Source organism: Electrona antarctica (genome assembly GCF_951216825.1).
Source record: "Electrona antarctica genome assembly, chromosome: 11".
NCBI classification, from domain to species: domain Eukaryota; kingdom Metazoa; phylum Chordata; class Actinopteri; order Myctophiformes; family Myctophidae; genus Electrona; species Electrona antarctica.
In genome coordinates, this window is record NC_136792.1 from 7,435,905 (window position 1) to 7,455,253 (window position 19,349).

The following is a 19,349-nucleotide window of genomic DNA, read 5'->3' on the forward strand; positions in this document are numbered from 1 at the left end:
TTTGAGATAAAATAAGGTGTGGACCTTTTAATGTTTTACAGTCTATGGTGTTGCCTCTCATTAAACAGCCAATACACAATACAAATAACAGCATAGTAAAAACCTGTATATAATTTGACACATGATTCATTCATGTGGCAAATTGTCTTGATAGGATTTTAATGAAACTGCTAAAAGTCCACTGTAATGGTTTTCCTCCGCTAGGTGGAGACAACATCCCATCAAAATCCGTGTTGATTTTACCTCCCTCCACGTATGACGAAGGCACGCATGTGTAGCTCGATCTCGCGAGACCCATATGTAAACAAGCAGGTGTTTTCTAAATGCAGCGCCCGCCTCGGGTGACGGCAGCCGTCTCTCCCGCTGCGAAAAAGACCGCGGTGAAAATCAACAAGATGCGCTGACATTAACATCGTCCTGACGAGAGGTCTTATTTCTGACGGGAGCCGTAAGTCTCGTTTGATTGATTGATTGAAATATTTATTAACAGTTTGCAGAATTACAGTACATTTCAAGCACAAACTCAATACAAAGGCTGTTAACTGTGAGTGGACGACCCAATTAAGCATTACACTTGTTTACAAGAGGGTCCACCATGTTCAATTCATCGTTGTGCTCTTTACATCAGTGGTTCCCAAACTTTTTCATGTCAAGGACCCCAAATTGACACTGATGAGCCCGCGGACCCCCATTTTAAAAAAATGTGCAAAGGACCCCCATAAGAGAAGATTTTGACGGTTCTAGCAGTGATTCTCACCCCGTTTAATTTCAAGGACCCCCAGTTTGACATGAATTAGTCTACAGTCTCCCATTTAATGGCATTTCTATCTCTTGGACCCCCGATTTATATTGTAAAATCAATGTTAATGTAACTCTGAGAGCGTACAAATGGACATTTGGTTTAATTTGTACACTCAGAGTTACACACCCAAAAGGGTCCATTTGGTTCCAAATAATCATTTAGCTGGGGACTCCCTGGAACTCCCTCAAGTACCCCTGGGGGTCCCCGGACCCCACTTTGGGAACCACTGCTTTACATGACCCGCCTCTCCCGCACGCGCATTGGTCGGATGAAAACCACACGACGGGTCCTGATTGGCTGGCCGGTCTGGCGTCACACTCACACTTCCGTAAACTCCTGCTTTGCTTGATTGCTTCAGTTGAGTTTGTTTTGACGTTTATTCTGGAGACAGAGCTCCACCATATCGACCTACTGGACACAACAGTAAGATATAGAACCACGTCTTTACAAACGAAACGATTCGTGACAGTTTGTGTCCAACCTCTAAAACCCCCCTGCTCTTATTCACCATTCAAGCAAAAACAAAACACCGTTGTTTTGGTCAGCTAGCACTATAGCAGTGGCTAGCTTGTGAGCTAATGCAATATCAATTTAACTTTAGCCACCTTAGCCCAGTGTTAGCTGTGTGTTGTTTTCTTGCTGACGTTGGTTTGACTCCCTTCACAAATTATTATGATTTCACTTTTCACTGACTGTGCATGTGATAGGGATTGTTCATTGTGTTTTTACAATAGATTCGTTCTCTCTTTTTTTATCATGGTTTACTATGAAAGCATACAGGGCTATCCAAGCTATAGTTCAAAATAAATGCATTGGATCTTCTGGTCTGACAGTGTTTCTAAATGTTTAGTAGAGACATTTTTCTTTACTCCTACTAGAAGGTTAATTACAATTAATGGCTTTAAAATGTTTCTGTGTGCCAGCATGAAGCTGTAAAGTGTACAAGAATTGCCCCATTCTGGTACAGGAAGGTGAACCCTCTTGTAAACAAGTGTAATGCTTAAGGTTGTCCACTCACAGTTAACAGTCTTTGTATTGAGTTTGTGCTTGAAATGTACTGTAATTCTGCAAACTGTTAATACATATTTAAATCAATCAATCAATCAATCAATCAGGCACACAGTAAGACCAAAACATACAAATAATTGTTATGAGCTTAGCGTTTAACCCTCTTTACGACATGTCAACATATCTGCTGTGAAAAAACGTCTATTGTGAGCGTATTATTATTATTGATGCACCATCCTTCAAAAAGTGCAGATGTTGTTTGCTGCTAAAGTTATTGTCATGAACAGCTAGCTCTAGCTTGTAGCCTGTGTAGTTAACTTGTGACACTCTGTATTGTTGTTTTTTATGTAAAATGTGTTGGTTGAAGATGATGGCCTGTAGTGCACAATTGGCACATTGTTTCTTCACTACAGGCCACTACTGGCCCAGAATTTGTAAACATAACATAAGCCACGTGGTTGGACTATTGGACCAATGGTTTGAAGGAAATGAATGTGCCTATTTTCTTTTACATTATCGGGCGGCGGTGGCTCAGGGGTAGAGTTTCCGGATGGTAACCGCAAGGTCGCCAGTTCGAACCCGGGCTCCCCCAGAGTTAGTGTCGAAGTGTCGTTGAGCAAGACACTGAACCCCTAATTGCTCCTGATGTGCTGGTTGGTACCTTGCATGGTTTCCGCTGCCATCAGTGTATGAATGGGTGAATGTAATGCACAATCTATGTAAAGCGCCTTGGAAAAAGGCGCTATATAAATGCACCATTTACCATTTCCATTTACCATTTTATCAGTGATGTAAATAGGTTTTCAATGTATTGGGTCCCGGGACCCAGGGGTAGTCTTTCAGATGGGTCCGAGGGACATTTTATGAGTCCGATGTCAACGACGTTAGAGTACAGTACTGAGTACAGTAGGCTATTGCAGCCGGCCAGGAGGGTGACATGATTGCGTCCTTTCTCAATTTAGTGAGACTAAAGGATGGAGGATGCAGGTTATTTGCATCACTGCATTATAAATCATGCAATCCTGTCTTGTTAAACTATATTTCGGTTGTGTGGCTCATGGTATCTGAGGAGAATATTTGGCATTATTATAATTTGTATATCTTAGTTGTCAGACACGCTGAAAACTGTGTACAGTCAAATGAAGATGTGCACAGAGCCGACTCGAAGCCACCTCACATAAGTCTGAGCATTTATTGAGATATTAAGCAACTTTTGGGATTTATAAATCAAATTCATATATTATTCAAACTTCATAGACTGTACATGTTCATGTACGTCTGAACAAATGGGGGAAAAAAGTGGTGATAAAAATTGCTGACATTTCAATGGTTACGGTTACGGTCCCAGGCTTTGATCTGCAGCGATACAATAACTAGGATGCAACTGCTCTTCTTTTTATCATAATTCTTGTCCCAAAAAACCGCCAAAGCTTCATATTTGTCCATTTTTGAAAGTGATGCAACTATAGCGTATTAACACGGCGGCAGTGAAGATCTTGTCCTCCTCCAATAAAAAGCACTGTCGTTGATATCTTTTCCAGTGGTTTAGTGTGAATGATGTTCTGTTCTTCACACACTAGTTCGCCCTACATTCTCATTCCATGCTTGTTGTCAAAGGAGCTTGGTCACTGTGCTTGGTCACTGTATCTCCCTGGAAATAAAAACGTCTGGGTTTCCGAGGCTACTGTGCCGTCAGCTGACGTAGGATTCAGACTCATTCAACCAAATTCTGCAACTGATAACAGTGGTTTTGCTTCCTTGCCTCTGCCTTGATATGATAACAGTGGGAATTGGGGAAAGCATGAGTCACATCACACACAAGTCTATGCTAGGCTTAAGATGAATATGAATTGGTTTGATCTAATCATCCAACAATGACAGAACAAAACATTGATTAAAACCCAGGTACCAACCCAGGTACCAACCCAGGTACCAACTGGGGTTCAACTATCAATATTGTCTTCTTAATTAATCGAATGATGAAAGTACTTCTTTCTCTTATGTCAACGAAGGGATACAAACATCGACTACTATTATTCTCATTTACCACTTAAGCCCCAGTGAGCTTGTAGATCTTTATTTTTGAAAATGTATTTTATTCAAATTCATTATTTTGTATGCACCGAAAGGGAAATTCTTGGCTGAAACCGAATATAGGAAACAGTTGGCCGAACACCGAATATCCGAATATGATTAATATTATATATCTTTTTTTCCTACCATTGCTGTCATGGACGTACCTTAAAGCTACCTGATTTATGGCAAAAGTAATGGTTATGACAAAACTTAACTTAAATAATAATCACTATTATGGGTCCATAAAACATTTATTCAGCTCTTTTGAATGCATTAATTGCATACACTATTCGGTGATATATTTTCTGCCTATTCGGGCCGAAAACGGAATAGGCCGAAAATGCATTTTTAGCCATTTTCTGCCGAATATTTTCTGCGGCCGAATATTCGGTTCATCACTAATTTTGTTATTTGATTATATCGATTAGTTCGATTAACTGTTTGCACCTGTGCCTTCTTGTCTCTTTCTACCTACCGCTACAGGTTAAGAACCAGGAGGACAACATGTCGTCTGACTCTCCGCGCAGGCCGAGCCGCTGTGCTGGAGGGGTTGTGGTGCGAGCACACGCTGCCACGTAAGAACAACACTCAAAACAAGAACACACAAACCACAAAACACTGAAAATAAATAGATGGAGGAAGTTAGTGAGTACATGAACTCAGTCTCTTTATTTCTGTGTTTAACCCATTTTGACCTGAGATCAGATTCTAAAAATGTCTTCTACATCCTGACAGTTTTCTGAAAAAGCTATGTTTCTAATTCTATGTCAGTCGTTTTTTTCAAAAATAGCAGACCTACAAGCTCGTAGCGCGCCACTCGGTGGCGCGCTATGAGCTTGTAGATCTGCTATTTTTCAATAGCTAAAGCATAACATAATGCTAACACCAAAAGGGGTTCCCGCCCAAAATGGGATAAACCCTAAACATATTATTGAAGTTACATAGCATTGTGAAAACAATGTAAAGCCACACGTCAATGCCTTGTGTGAGTTGATCTGTTATTGGCTAATGAATCACTGACCGTTCAGTGACTCATCATCAACTCAAGAGAGTTGAAACTAGGAACAACAGTGTAAATTACAGCGGTGATGATGTTGGTCTGACAGACTTAATGATGTGGTGGTGACGGGGTTTTCCGAAGCTCCATGAGGTATTGAAGATTTGTCACATTAGCTCACAGATGTCATTGATTTATTCAGCTCACATGTCTTCCCCTGGCAACACTAAATCAGTGTGCGAATCGGAATACTTCTTTCACGACTCATCTGTTGTTAATTAATTGATTAATTAGAACAATGAACAATTCTTCTTTTGGGTGCTAGCTGAACTACAGTATATTATGATGAATGCACTTAACCCATTTTGACCTGGAACGATTCTACAAATGTCTTCTACATCCTGACAGTTTTCTGAAAAAGCTATGTTTCTATGTCAGTCGTTCTTCGATTTTTCAAAAATAGCAGACCTACAAGCTGTAGATCTGCTATTTTTATTTAATTTTTTACAATATTTATTTTATTTGGAAAAAGCAGTACAGTATAGACAGCATTTCTAAGATCTGCTATTTTTCAATAGCTAAAGCATAACATAATACTAACACCAAAAGGGGTTCCCGCCCAAAATGGGTTAACCCGATAATCTGCTATGGCATTGACACATTTTTTTTGTTGTTGCTATTTCAGGGAACAGACCTACATGGAAAGTGTGGTGACCTTCTTGCAAGATGTTGTCCCCCAGGTAACTTATTAGTCAATCGAGTCTTTTACTAAATATTAGTGATAACTGTCAGTATCAGACAATAAGTAGTAAGTAGCCTTGCCGAGCCATGAGGCCAGGAGCCTATCTCCTGTTTCTGTAGCGTGAGGCAGCTTGATGTACAAGTACACCCCCTGGACATGACGCTAGTATGTCGCAGGGACCCAATCCAACCCTTGATGCTGAGTGTCAAGCAGGGAGGAGTCTTTGGTATGACCCGGCCGGGGATTGAACCCCAACCTCCCAGTCTCAAGGCGGACACTCTAACCACAAGGCCACTGGCCAGCTCAGTAAAGACAGTTTGTATTGTGATAAGGCTAGGGCAGTGGTTTCCAAACGGTGTGCCATGACACAAGTCCATGTGTACAAACCTAGAAAAAAAATCGTTATGAACAATTTTGTCAATTGACTATAATGGTAAATGGTGCATTTATATAGCGCCTTTATCCAAGGCACTTCACATAGAGTGTGCATTACGTACATTCACCCATTCACAGCAATTAGGGGTTCAGCGTCTTGCTCAAGGACACTTGAACGATAACACTGGGTGAGCCCGGAATCGAACTAGGAACCTTGCGGTTTCCATCCGGCTGTTCTACCGGCCACTCTACCCCCTGAGCCACTGCCGCCCTATATCTGTACCTTTTAGCACTCACTCTCCTATAGAGTCAAACTCTATGACTTTAAGAAATATTCTTTTAACAACTTAAGACATATTTTCTTTACAACTTAAGCTTCAACCTATTTTGGGCATTTCACTCATATGCCCCAGCATTGCTATTGTGAATGAGAAGTTTTGTCATAGGCACAGCAATGGGAAAGACACCTGTACTCATAGCAAATATAGCCAATAGACAAGCTCACAACGGATCACATCAAAGGTTGTAGATTTGCCAAAAAGTTTGAACACCACTGGGATGAGGAATTCAATTCAGCCACTAAATAAACCAATGCCTGTACATGTTTACTGTTTTTTTTTATTTCTTTTTTTTTATGGCTTTCGCCTTTATTTTATATTTTTTATGGAGGGACAGACAGTAGGCTGACAGGAAATGGGGAGAGAGATGGGGGGGGAAGACATGCAGTAAAGGCTGTCGGGATCGGGAGTCGAACCCGCGGCACACTGCCAGACTGGATTACCAGCCAACGTGCCTGGACCACTGAGCCATGGCCCAGGCCAAATGTTTACCGTTTATCCTATAATAATGCCACTGTAATTGTACATTTGACGTTAGCCTCCTGAGTCCTGATGATGTCAGACTGCTATAGAATGATGCACAACTCTTATTTCCTTCTGTGGTTCTCATCTCAGGCATACACTGGGGCACCTCCGACGGATGAAAAAGAGAAAATCATTTGGGTTCGATTTGAGAAAGCTGACCTTAACGGTAAGTCATCAGGCGGAAAATGATTTGAAGTTTATTTGTTTATTTGGATCCCCATTAGCTACTACCTTAGTAGCAGCTACTCTTCCTGGGGTCCACACATAAAATACATTACATCATATGAAATACATTTTACAAGACTGTAAGAAAAAAAGTTAAAAAAAATAAAATACAACTAAATATAAAACAAGATTAATAACATTGCAACCATGAATACAATTTCAGTTTGAGTAGCCTACCGTTACAGTATGAACGATTTTAAACAGTGTTCAATGACCATCAAAAAGCAAGTGACATGAGATATTTCTTTAACTTATTTTTTAAATCTGATCTGAAGTTGAAGTTTTGTCCATGTGACTATTACACTGCAATATCTGCAGTCTGCACTAGTGTTCATTTATGACTAGTTTGCAGAGGGTAAATGTTGATGTTTATCAGCAGCATAATCGATAGCATCGCACGTTTGACACAGCAGTGGCTGGCATAAATAGTCCAGTAATTTGTAATTTGACCTCTAACTAATTGCAAAAAAACAAACTCAACTGATTTTGCATCTTCAATATATCCTGAATAACAGAAAAAAAGTTGCCTGGAACATATCAAACTAGGGGGTTTTCATGATGCTGAATCCATTCCAAGCATTCGTTTTGCATAAAACACTCATTGATTGGGCTAAATTTGGCCATAGCAACTTGCCAAACTGTGATGATGTCAGCACATTTGGGCAAGTTGCTATGGTGCTAATGGTGCTAATGGTGACCATACTGTACAGTCCATTTTCAACACTTTCCCCTCAGACAATTCCAGGCAACTTTTTTTCTGTTATTCAGGATATATTGAAGATGCTAAATCAGTTGAGTTCGTTTTTTTGCAATTAGTTAGAGGTTGATCCTGTATTTTCCATAGATTTCCTGTACTATAACAGACTAAAAACTTGAGCCTAATGATGACAACCTACCACAAAAATACTGTTTTATTGCATTTTATTTCACCAACTCAGTCTGTCTGTATCCAGTATCCAGTCTTATGTTCTCCAAATAAAGGCGAAGAGGGTCATGGGATTAGTTTGTAGGTTCTAGCAGTCATGGGTGCTGAAGGGAGTTTTCGTTAGTGCCAGTTTTCCCCAAACAAGGGGCTAGAGTGTGAAAATGGTCCAGCCTCACCTCTGGCCGCACAAATCAAGGGTTCACACTTTGGGTTTAATAGTTGAAGCATGCTGTGCCTACTTACAGACTGAAGAGCAAGTGAAATGTTACTTGTTAGAATTTGAGTTCAACTCTAGGTTGTGTAAACTCAGGGCTAGAGGAGCTCTTTGCTCTTATTGGTACACACTCAAAGTGTCGCACACATCAGACAGAAGACATATCTAGGCCTGTCCCTTCCTTAACCCATTTTGACCTGAGATCAGATTCTAAAAATGTCTTCTACATCCTGACAGTTTTCTGAAAAAGCTATGTTTCTATGTCAGTCGTTCTTCGATTTTTCAAAAATAGCAGACCTACAAGCTCGTAGCGCGCCACTCGGTGGCGCGCTATGAGCTTGTAGATCTGCTATTTTTCAATAGCTAAAGCATAACATAATGCTAACACCAAAAGGGGTTCACAAAATGGGTTAAATCTTTACCACGTCTGCGCCTTGAATTAGATCCCAGAGAAATGATGAAATCCTGACCGTTTTCCAGCACAGATGGTGAACTTAGTACTCATTTGTTTTCTGCCTGGTTTAGGAAACATTCCTGTGGATGGAAACCGACGTAATTTGTTTTAGAGCCAACCAAGTGAAATTACATTACACTATCTTTGACTTTGGATACACTTCATTTGTTCCTGGAGTGAAATTACATATGTTTAAAAATTGGCACATGCCCAAGATGTCCCTGGAAAGGAACAGTATTATGACACAACAAGTCTCTTTAACTATGATATGAAGGGTGATTGGCGGCTGTTTGTTAACCATTTGATGGTTCATTTCTCAAAGTCTTGCCCCATTTCAGATACTGTGTGTGTGTGTTTGTGTGTGCGCGCACGTGTTTGTGAGTGTGTGTGTCTGAGTGTGTGTGTGTGTGTTTGTCTGAGTGTGTGTGTGTGTGTTTGTCTGAGTGTGTGTGTGTGTGTTTGTCTGAGTGTGTGTGTGTGTGTGTGTGTGTGTGTGTGTGTGTGTGTGTGTGTGTGTGTGTGTGTCTGTGTGCGCACACATGCCAAATCTCTACTTCAGCCCGACAGCTGTTGACTTTACAAGGCTGCAATAACTTTGTTTACGTCTCTGCTTCTTGTGTGTGTGTGTGTGTGTGTGTGTGTGTGTGTGTGTGTGTGTGTGTGTGTGTGTGTGTGGTTCTTGTGTGTGTGTGTGTGTGTGTGTGTGTGTGTGTGTGTGGTTCTTGTGTGTGTGTGTGTGTCAGACAATTACGACATATCAGTTCACATTTCAAAGCTTCACTTCCTAACGTCCACCTTGCGCACAAGCACATGCAATCAAATGTATAGTGTTAGAAAAGGACTTGAGAAATTAAGTAGGGGAATACCTTTTTAGCGGTGGTTATCTGAAGGCTCCACTCCTCCTCCTGTAAGCCAGGGGGCGCTGATAGATGGTGTGATATGTGTGAAGTTGAGGAATGGAATGATCATCTTGCACAACATGTAACCCCAACAGACAGATCAAGACAGACAGACAGACAGACAGACACTAAATGCTACATCTGGCAGAGCGAGACAGACAGACTGACAGACACTAAATGCTACATCTGCCACTGATGTTCTTTCTGAATATATTTGTGCAATGAATTCATCACACATGACTACTATGTTGTTGTTATTATTGCTGTTTTCTAAGTTTCTATTTCTACCTTAATTCTAATTTGTGGTTTAATATTTACAGATTTATCTGCTGATACGTTTTGACTATGGCTATTAATTAGATAAATATAATCATAGTAAAATAAGAAGTACAGTACACAATTATCGTACTTACTTGAAATGTTATTTCTAACACAGTGCAAAAATATATTTTGTCCAACTCGAGTCGTGACAAATCATGACAACAAACACAATATTTTGGACCAAAAAAATAATTTCAAAGAAGAAAAACAACAAAAAAAGTGTTGTAACCTGCCGTTTTTTTCTACTTTCTAATTCTTTGTTTGGCCCAAAACATTGTGTTTATTGTCATGATTTGTCACGACAAGAGTTGTCTTTGTTTTTAACTAAAATCTTTGCTTCTGGCGGTCCCTGCATGGAACAACATATTTTGAGATGGGGGTCGGCGGCCAATTACATATCATTTTTGGGGTCCTTGACATGAAAATGTTTGAGAACGACTGACATAGAAACATAGGTTTTTCAGAAAACTGTGGTGATTTAGACGACATTTTGTAGAAAGAATTGTAAATGTATGGGTTAACACCTCTACTCCCTGTAAACACAGACACGGCTCGAAACCCAGAGTTCATGGAGATGCACGGAGGCACCGCAGACCCCCCACTCTGCCTGCTGGTTGGCTACACGGACGGGATGCAGATCTGGAGCATATCGGTGAGTGATGACGGAAACCTGCCTGGAACGCAGTGTTGATTTCGTCGACTAAAACTAAGACGGAAAATGTTCGTCGACTACCTTTTTTCACTGACGAAAACTTAACTGAAAACTAAGCAATGATGACTAAAACTAAGACTAAATAATAAATATACTGAGTTTCGTCAAACAAATAAAAACAAATAACAACAACAAATAAGTCATTTTACACTTTGGTTGCATGATGAAAATAGCAGATGTACTTGGCTCACAATGCGTCACGTGTTGTGAGCTTGTAGATCGGCTATTTTCATCAAGTGTAAAAACAGTCATTACGATGGCATCAAGGCCCACCGAAATACATTTTAGTCGACTAAATCAACTGTAAATTTAGTCGACTAAAATCTTATGATATTTAGTCGACTAAAACTAGACTAACACTGAAACATTCCAGGTGACTGAAACTAAATGAAAACTATTGAAGAGACTATGACTAAAACTAAAATCCAAATTTGTGTCAAAAACACTGCTGTAACGTTGAGTGGTGAGTGAGCCAAATGCCACCTAGTAGCTGGACATAAACCCTACAGATACTTTGTTGAGCAGGGTCCCAAAGGGGTCTATACCCCGTCGCTGAAAATACTAGTCAGCTTTAACCTTAATAAAAAAACTAAATAAGTAAATCAAATGCAATCTCAGGATATGCTTTTTTTTATCATTTATTTTTTATATTTTTATATTTTATATTTGGTGTCCTTTAGAGAGAGAACTTCCGCACACCCGGTTTAATTTTCAGCAGGTGCGTATAGGTCCTAGCAGTGCAGAGAAGGAGGAGAGATTTTCGTGTGTGACTTTTATGGCATGACTTTAATATTATTCCCTGTATAGAGCGTCGCAGTCCCGCCCCCTACCAGGGCCAAGGAAATGATTCTGTTCATTTTCCTCATAGACATTTCAAAAAGTATTTATTTAAATAACTTTTAAGCCTCGTACAAAGCCAACTCTTGTCGTGACAAATCATGACAACAAACACAATTTTTCGGGTTGAACAAATAATTAAAAAGAAGAAAACGGCAGGTTACAACACTTTTTTTGTTGTTTTTCTTCTTTGTAATTATTTGTTTGGTCCAAAATATTGTGTTTGTTGTCATGATTTGTCACGACAAGAGTTGGCTTTGTACGACGCTTATAAGGTCTTTAAATAAATACGTTTGAAATGTCTATGGGAAAAATGCATTGGAAACTATTTCCTGGGCCTGGCGTCGTCATGAAAGGGGGCGGGACTGCGACGCTCTATTGTTGTAATTGGTGACTTTCAATAATATACTAGGAATGTTCTACAGAAGTACTGCACCTTAAAGTCACATGACTGGGTTTTTCACAGCTCATCTGATGAATGATTACTATATGCAATTTGATTGGTTGCCTAAACCTACTGTTGCATATTTTAATGAAAATGTCAGCCTGTTCTCAAACTATGCCTGAAGAAGGCCCGAAAGGCCGAAAGGTTGCTATGACTCCTATTTAAAATGAAACTCTTGAACCAGCAAGTGGCGGTGTGCAGGTCTCTCCTCCTCCTCCTCCTCCTCCAAAAGATGTGGTGTCCTGACCCATAGATGGAGAACCTCTGGTATATTAATTTGGGCTACATCAACATGCAAAAGCAAGTAACAGGATATTTAGATATATTAATGCTGCCCGACGGAAATCTTCAGAAACGACTCAAAAAACCAAAACTCTAAATCACGGCACAGTTGAGTAGATTGTCACGACACTGTATCAGCAGTAGGATTAAGTCGGCCGGAGTGGTTTATGGTAGGTATCAGACGAGAACAACTTGGGTTCTGTCTATCCCCTTTTAACCCATTTTGGGCGGGAACCCCTTTTGGTGTTAGCATTATGTTATACTTTAGCTATTGAAAAATAGCAGATCTACAAGCTCGTAGCGCGGCACCGAGTGCCACGCTACGAGCTTGTAGGTCTGCTATTTTTGAAAAATCGTGAAAATGTGGCACAAATCTTTGAATATATATTCTTTCAGAGCGGATGTTTTTAACTCAAATCTTTGCTTCTGGCGGGGTCCCTGGAACAGCATGTTTTCAAATTGGGGTCGGCGGCCAAATACACATAATTCTGGGGTCCTTGACATGAAATATTGAGCACCACTGATATAGAAACATAGGTATTTCAGAAAACTGTCATGATTTAAATTTTAGAAGACATTTTTAAAATTTTTGATGTCGGGCCCAAATGGGTTAATTGCACTGGATCCCCTGGGAGATGGATTGCAACATTTACCATCTGCTCCAGTATACTACCAGTACAACTTAGTTATCATCAAGATGTGCTACTCTATGCTGAGTTGGTGGTTCCCAGGTTCGAAACCAGAACCTTGTGGTCCAATAGGGGTGGTTCTCTACCGCCTGAGCTACCCATACACACTGTGATAGTGTATTTACACTTTTAAAGATCCTTGCAAAAACTCCTCCTTGCAATTTGTAGACTCCCTATTTTCTGCCACAGTCTGAGAAATCACCTGTTTAGATCCAGTCTTGTTTTTGGCAGCAAATTTCTATTTTAGTTTTAGTCACAGTCTCTTGAATAGTTTTCATTTAGTCTTAGTCACACTTTAGTCACCTGGAATGTCTTAGTGTTAGTCTAGTTTTAGTCGACTAAATCTACAGTTGATTAAGTCGGCTAAAATGTGTTTTGGCGGGCCTTGATGCTGTCGTAATGTGTAATGAGTGTTTTTACGCTTGCTGAAAATAGCCGATCTGAGACGCGTTGTGAGCTTGTAGATCGGCTATTTTCAGCATGCAACCAATTGTAAAATGACTTATACTGGATCTCTTGTCCACTAGTCCGTTCCTAACATTTTAGTCTAGTTTTTATTTGTTGACGAGATTGTCAGTATATTTAGTCTTAGTTTTAGTCATCATAGCTTAGTTTTCATTTAGTTTCCATTTCGTTTTCGTCAGTGAAAAGAGGTAGTCGACGAACATCTTTCGTCATAGTTTTAGTCAACGAAAACAACACTGTTTACAGCAGACTACACCTCACATCCCCTCATCTTGTATCTCTTCACCACTTTTTTTATTTTTTAATCTTACAATAACTATTAGTGTCCATTGGGTGTCACTGTTGACCAGGATATGTACATGCATGACCATGTCTTCAGCTGGTAATATAATGAGGAGGTTCAGATGGCACGCAACTTGCAAGTTTTCCTTTTCATAGGCCTTGGAGAGGTGAAAATAAATTGCAGTAACAACCTCTGTTAAACATTAAATTAAAGGCAAAATATATTTATGAACCAAATCAGGAAATGGCACAAGACAAGACACAAGAGATTCTATGCTTTGTTGGAAAGTGCAGCATTGTTTTCAGTCCATAGAGTCATTCACACAAAGTAACCACTGCCTAGTTACTCCAAATATATTTTATTTCATTAACCCATTTTGACCTGAGATCAGATTCTAAAAATGTCTTCTACATCCTGACAGTTTTCTGAAAAAGCTATGTTTCTATGTCAGTGGTTCTTCGATTTTTAAAAAATAGCAGACCTACAAGCTTGTAGATCTGCTATTTTTCAATAGCTAAAGCATAACATAATGCTAACACCAAAAGGGGTTCCCGCCCAAAATGGGTTAAGTCTTGTTGAGAGTGAGACATACACCTGGTAATATTACCTACAGAGATTAACAATATAACAATTTACAATTTAGGCATTTAGCAGACGCTCTTAATCCAGAGCGATTTACATTAAGCACGAACAAAAAAGCATGGGAATACATCACATATATAAAAAGCATTTATCATGAAACATGTGTAAGCTAAGAACATAACAGTGGAATATAAATGGCGCGCGCACATGCACACACACAAGCTGTATGTTAAAAACGCAAACATTCGTTCCACAATAATGTGTAGATCCCTGTAGAAAATGACAGTCGGGGCCACTGCCGCAGTCCCTCTGCTGTACTTCCCCTGTCACTGAGCAGTCAAACGTGGCCACAAGATGGAGGCCTTTTAACCCATTTAGGCCTGACGTCGAAATTAAAAAAATGACTTCTAAATCCTGACAGTTTTCTAGGCCTATATCACTCAATATTTCATGGCAAGGACTCAAATTTTTTTATGTAATTGGCCTCCGACCCCCATCTGAAAATATGTTGTTCCAGGGACCCTCCCAGTAGCAAAGATTTGAATTAATAACTCGCTCTGAAAGAATATATATTCAATGATTTCAGGCACATTTTCACGATTTTTCAAAAATAGCAGACCTACAAGCTTGTAGATCTGCTATTTTTCAACAGCTAAAGCATAACACACTTAAAACACCAAAAGGGGTTCCCGCCCAGAATGGGTTAATGCGAGAGGGATAGCGTTTAGTTTGGTGTGAACTCTGTCAGTCATGGGTCATGTGTTTAACAGACGGAACAAATGAAATATAAAACGAAATCCCCCAAAGAAGAGAAAATTAATCACTTTATAAAATAACCATTTCCTTCAATGTTCTATTTATTATTGCAACCTCCTGTGCTGAAATGCATGTTCTTGAAAGATGGTTCTTGTGACCGGGCCAATTTCTTACCCTCAAAGCCGTTTTCCAGGAAGCATGCGGGACAGATATATAATTTTGGCGTTGGGCTTTTTTTTTTTTTCAGTCGGCCCTGGAAAATCATTAGAGGATTTTGTCAGTTTGGGTGACTTAACGAATAACCCACAGCACTGAGGAGGCCCTCGCTGGGCAGAGTATCGCCTTTCATGTAGGGCCTGTCACCAAAACATGCAAACTTCACATACATCCTGTGAGATCTAAACACACCAACGTCCTTAATCAGTCGCTTTTATAAACATCCACCGGTCCGCGCGCGGGGGGAACAGACACACTCTCCTTTCCCCCCCTCTGATGTGCACGGCTCACACGTGCACACATTGAACACACACAGAAGCCGTCCACGCTCGCTGCGATGTGGCAGTTTGAACAATCGAGTCTCAACCCCAGTCTGTGGTTTTTATACTGAAATCGTTAATCCATTCTGGGCGGGAACCCCTTTGGGTGTTTTAAGCATTATGTTGTACTTTTGCATTTTTATATATGTGATGTATTCCCATGCTTTTTTGTTCTTGCTTAATGTAAATCGCTCTGGATTAAGAGCGTCTGCTAAATGCCTAAATTGTAAATTGTACTTTAGCTGTTGAAAAATAGCCAGATCTACAAGCTCGTAGGTCTGCTATTTTTGAAAAATGGTGAAAATGTGGCCCAAATGTTTGAATATCTTCTTTCAGAGCGAACATTTTTAACTCAAATCTTTGCTTCTGGGAGGGGGTCCCTGGAACACCATATTTTCAGATGGGGCTCGGCGGGCAATTACATATATTTTTGGGGGTCCTTGACATGAAAATGTTTGAGAACGACTGACATAGAAACATAGGGTTTTTCAGAAAACTGTCAAGATTTAGAAGGCGTTTGTAGAATCGCCCTCGTGTCTAAATAGGCCAATTCTGGGCGGGAACCCCTTTTGGTGTTAGCATTATGTTATGCTTTAGCTATTGAAAAATAGCAGATCTACAAGCATGTAGGTCTGCTATTTTTTAAAAATCGAAGAACGACTGACATAGAAACATAGCTTTTTCAGAAAACTGTCAGGATGTAGAAGACATTTATAGAATCTGATCTCAGGTCTAAACGGGTTAAGGGAAAGCAGGGAGTTGTGCTCGACGGTGGAGCACCTTGTGGGACTGGCTCCGTTGTTCCACTCCATTTCAGCTCCAGTTGGACCTGACACCGTCGGTTCCCCCTCATCAGGCCTGCCTCTTATCGCGCACCTCTCCTCCCCTCGCTTTGTTTTCCTTTTGACTTTTGGAAGTTTACAGGATGATTCTGGGGCATGTTTTTTCACAGGGCTTTAAGTAAGCGTTGAAAGTGCCTCGGTCGGTGGCTCTTGAGTGGCTGTGAAGTGTTTGTGACAGACGCTAAGCCAACACCCTCTGTAATGGCCCAGAGACGCAGGAATGAGAGAGAGCTAGCGCACACACACACTCTCTCTCTCTCTCTCTCTCTCTCACACACACACACACACACACACACACACACACACACACACACACACACACACACACACACACACACACACACACACACACACACACACACACACAGTCTCTCTCTCCTCTGGTGAAGGAACAGAGAGAGAGAGTTGTTGAGGTATGTGTGTGTGTGGTGTGTTTAGCCACTTTGTGTGTGACCACCATAGATTACTGTCCCCTCAGACAGGAATCTGCGAGCGGAGAGGAGAGGTGCCGTCCGCCACAAGGCTGATAAGAGGCAGACTGCCATGAGGCTAATTGTTTGTCTGAAGAGGTGTTGTGAGGAAACGACCTGCTTTGAAGCGAGGTGTCCTGGCTGAGCCTGGTGGTGGCGGCGACTAGAACAGTCCCCAGATAAGGGGTGGCGATGATATATCAAGTCAGGGGTTCTCTCTGATATACACAAACACGCACAGACGCGTGTGCAGGTTTTGTCTGCCCCCCCCCAGTGTGTGGAGGAGTTCAAACTTTCTGTCGTTGCGGCTCAATAGCTAGAATAGTTTCCTTCCAACGCACATGCTTTCTGCTGTGCCTTTTTTAATGGAGTCCCAATTAAATCAATGGCATTTGCGTGTAAGCACCTGTTATTTTAGGATCCCGAAAAGCACTTTCAGCCGTCGACCTAAGTAGTTGACCCTCTCCATCTATCCACCCCAACATGCCCAGCTGTGTGTGTGCGTGTGTGTTTGTGTGTGACTATGTGTGTGTGTGCGCGCGTGTGCGTGCTTGCGCGTACTCACTTGTGAATATGGCCCAGATATCACTGGTTCACAGCTTAGAGCATTAACATCAGAGAGAGATTAATCAATTCTGGGCGGGAACCCCTTTTGGTGTTAGCATTATGTTATGCTTTAGCTATTGAAAAATAGCAGACCTACAAGCTCATAGCGCGCCACCGAGTGGCACGCTACGAGCTTGTAGGTCTGCTATTTTTGAAAAATCGAAGAACGACCGACATAGAAACATAACTTTTTCAGAAAACTGTCAGGATGTAGAAGACATTTTTAGAATCTGATCTCAGGTCAAAACGGGTTAAAACACAACAGCAGACACTGCGATTACACAAAAACATCCGATGCACAAATTGAAATGAATAAAATGGAGGGAAAAAAAAGAAGCAATTTGGCATATTGCATACAATGGGACACTAATGTAATGGCGGTTGTTGGAAGGTTGTTGATGGCTGTTGATGTCACACATGAGCCTTGTAAGGTCAGGACGAGCGACCGGGTAATGGACAATAACTGGACGCATTTACCTCACCAGCCCCCACTCCTCCCCGGCTCTCTTGTTTGTTTCAATCTGCTAAATTCCATTATTCCCTCATCCTGCACCAGCTCCATTTGTCCTGTATAGGAATCCCTCACTCCGGTTTATTCCGGGTAGTGGGCGTTTCTTTAACCCATTTTGACCTGAGCTCGATTCAACAAAATGTCTTCTAAATCCTGACGGTTTTCTGAAAAAAACCCATGTTTTTATGTCAGTCGCTCTCAAACATTTTCATGTCAAGGACCCCCAAAAATATGTGTGATTGACTGCCGACCCCCCCATCTGAAAATATGTTGTTCAGATGCAAAAGATTTTAGTTAAAAAAAACATTCACTGTGAAAGTTCAGAGCGAACAAAGATTTGCGCCACATTTTCACGATAAACAAAAGAAAATAGCAGACCTACAAGCTCATAGCGCGGCACTCGGTGCCGCGCTATGAGCTTGTAGATCTGCTATTTTTCAATAGCTAAAGTATAACGTAATGCTTAAGACACCAAAAGGGGTTCCCGCCCAGTATGAGTTAACCTGTCACTGTGGTCAATGCTCTTGTTAATCTGCCACCGCTGGAGCCGGAGCACTTTTAATAAAAACATGCCTCCAAATCCGCCACTTTGAAAAGGCTACTAATTGCACAAAAGAGCGATCATCCCGTCAGATGGGTTTATGGACTTAACCCATACTGAACGGGAACCCCTTTTGGTGTTTTATTTTAAAATAGCAGATCTACAAGCTCATAGCGCGGCACCGAGTGCCGCGCTACAAGCTTGTAGATCTGCTATTTTTTTAAATCGTGAAAATGTGGCGCCAATCTTTGAATATATTCTTTCAGAGCGAACGGGGGGGGGGGGGGGGGGGGGTCCCTGGAACTACATATTTTCAGATGGGAGTCCGCGGCCAAATACAGATAATTCTGGGGGTCCTTGACATGAAAATGTTTGAGAACGACTGACATAGAAACAAGGTTTCTGACATAGAAACGAGGTTTCTGACATGTTTCTGACATAGAAACGAGGTTTCTGACATGTTTCTGACATGTTTCTGACATAGAAACGAGGTTTCTGACATGTTTCTGACATGTTTCTGACATAGAAACGAGGTTTCTGACATGTTTCTGACATGTTTCTGACATAGAAACGAGGTTTCTGACATGTTTCTGACATGTTTCTGACATAGAAACGAGGTTTCTGACATGTTTCTGACATGTTTCTGACATAGAAACGAGGTTTCTGACATGTTTCTGACATGTTTCTGACATAGAAACGAGGTTTCTGACATGTTTCTGACATGTTTCTGACATAGAAACGAGGTTTCTGACATGTTTCTGCCATGTTTCTGACATAGAAACGAGGTTTCTGACATGTTTCTGACATGTTTCTGACATAGAAACGAGGTTTCTGACATGTTTCTGACATGTTTCTGACATAGAAACGAGGTTTTTCGGAAAAAACTTCCAG

General features: G+C 40.9%; 1 protein-coding gene across 1 annotated transcript in view; it reads left to right on the plus strand.

Annotated features, from left to right (window-relative positions):
• Window positions 1-1,141: 1,141 nt before the first annotated feature.
• Window positions 1,142-19,349, plus strand: part of LOC306932889 (BCAS3 microtubule associated cell migration factor-like) — a gene marked incomplete at its 3' end in the record, with an annotated part of 68,883 nt that continues 50,675 nt past the window's right edge. The window contains exons 1-5 of the mRNA XM_079514865.1: window positions 1,142-1,225; window positions 4,370-4,461; window positions 5,569-5,623; window positions 6,954-7,029; window positions 10,447-10,553. Coding sequence (XP_079370991.1) covers window positions 4,391-4,461; window positions 5,569-5,623; window positions 6,954-7,029; window positions 10,447-10,553 — 309 coding nt within the window. The 5' untranslated portion in view covers window positions 1,142-1,225; window positions 4,370-4,390. The remainder of the gene's footprint in view (window positions 1,226-4,369; window positions 4,462-5,568; window positions 5,624-6,953; window positions 7,030-10,446; window positions 10,554-19,349) is intronic.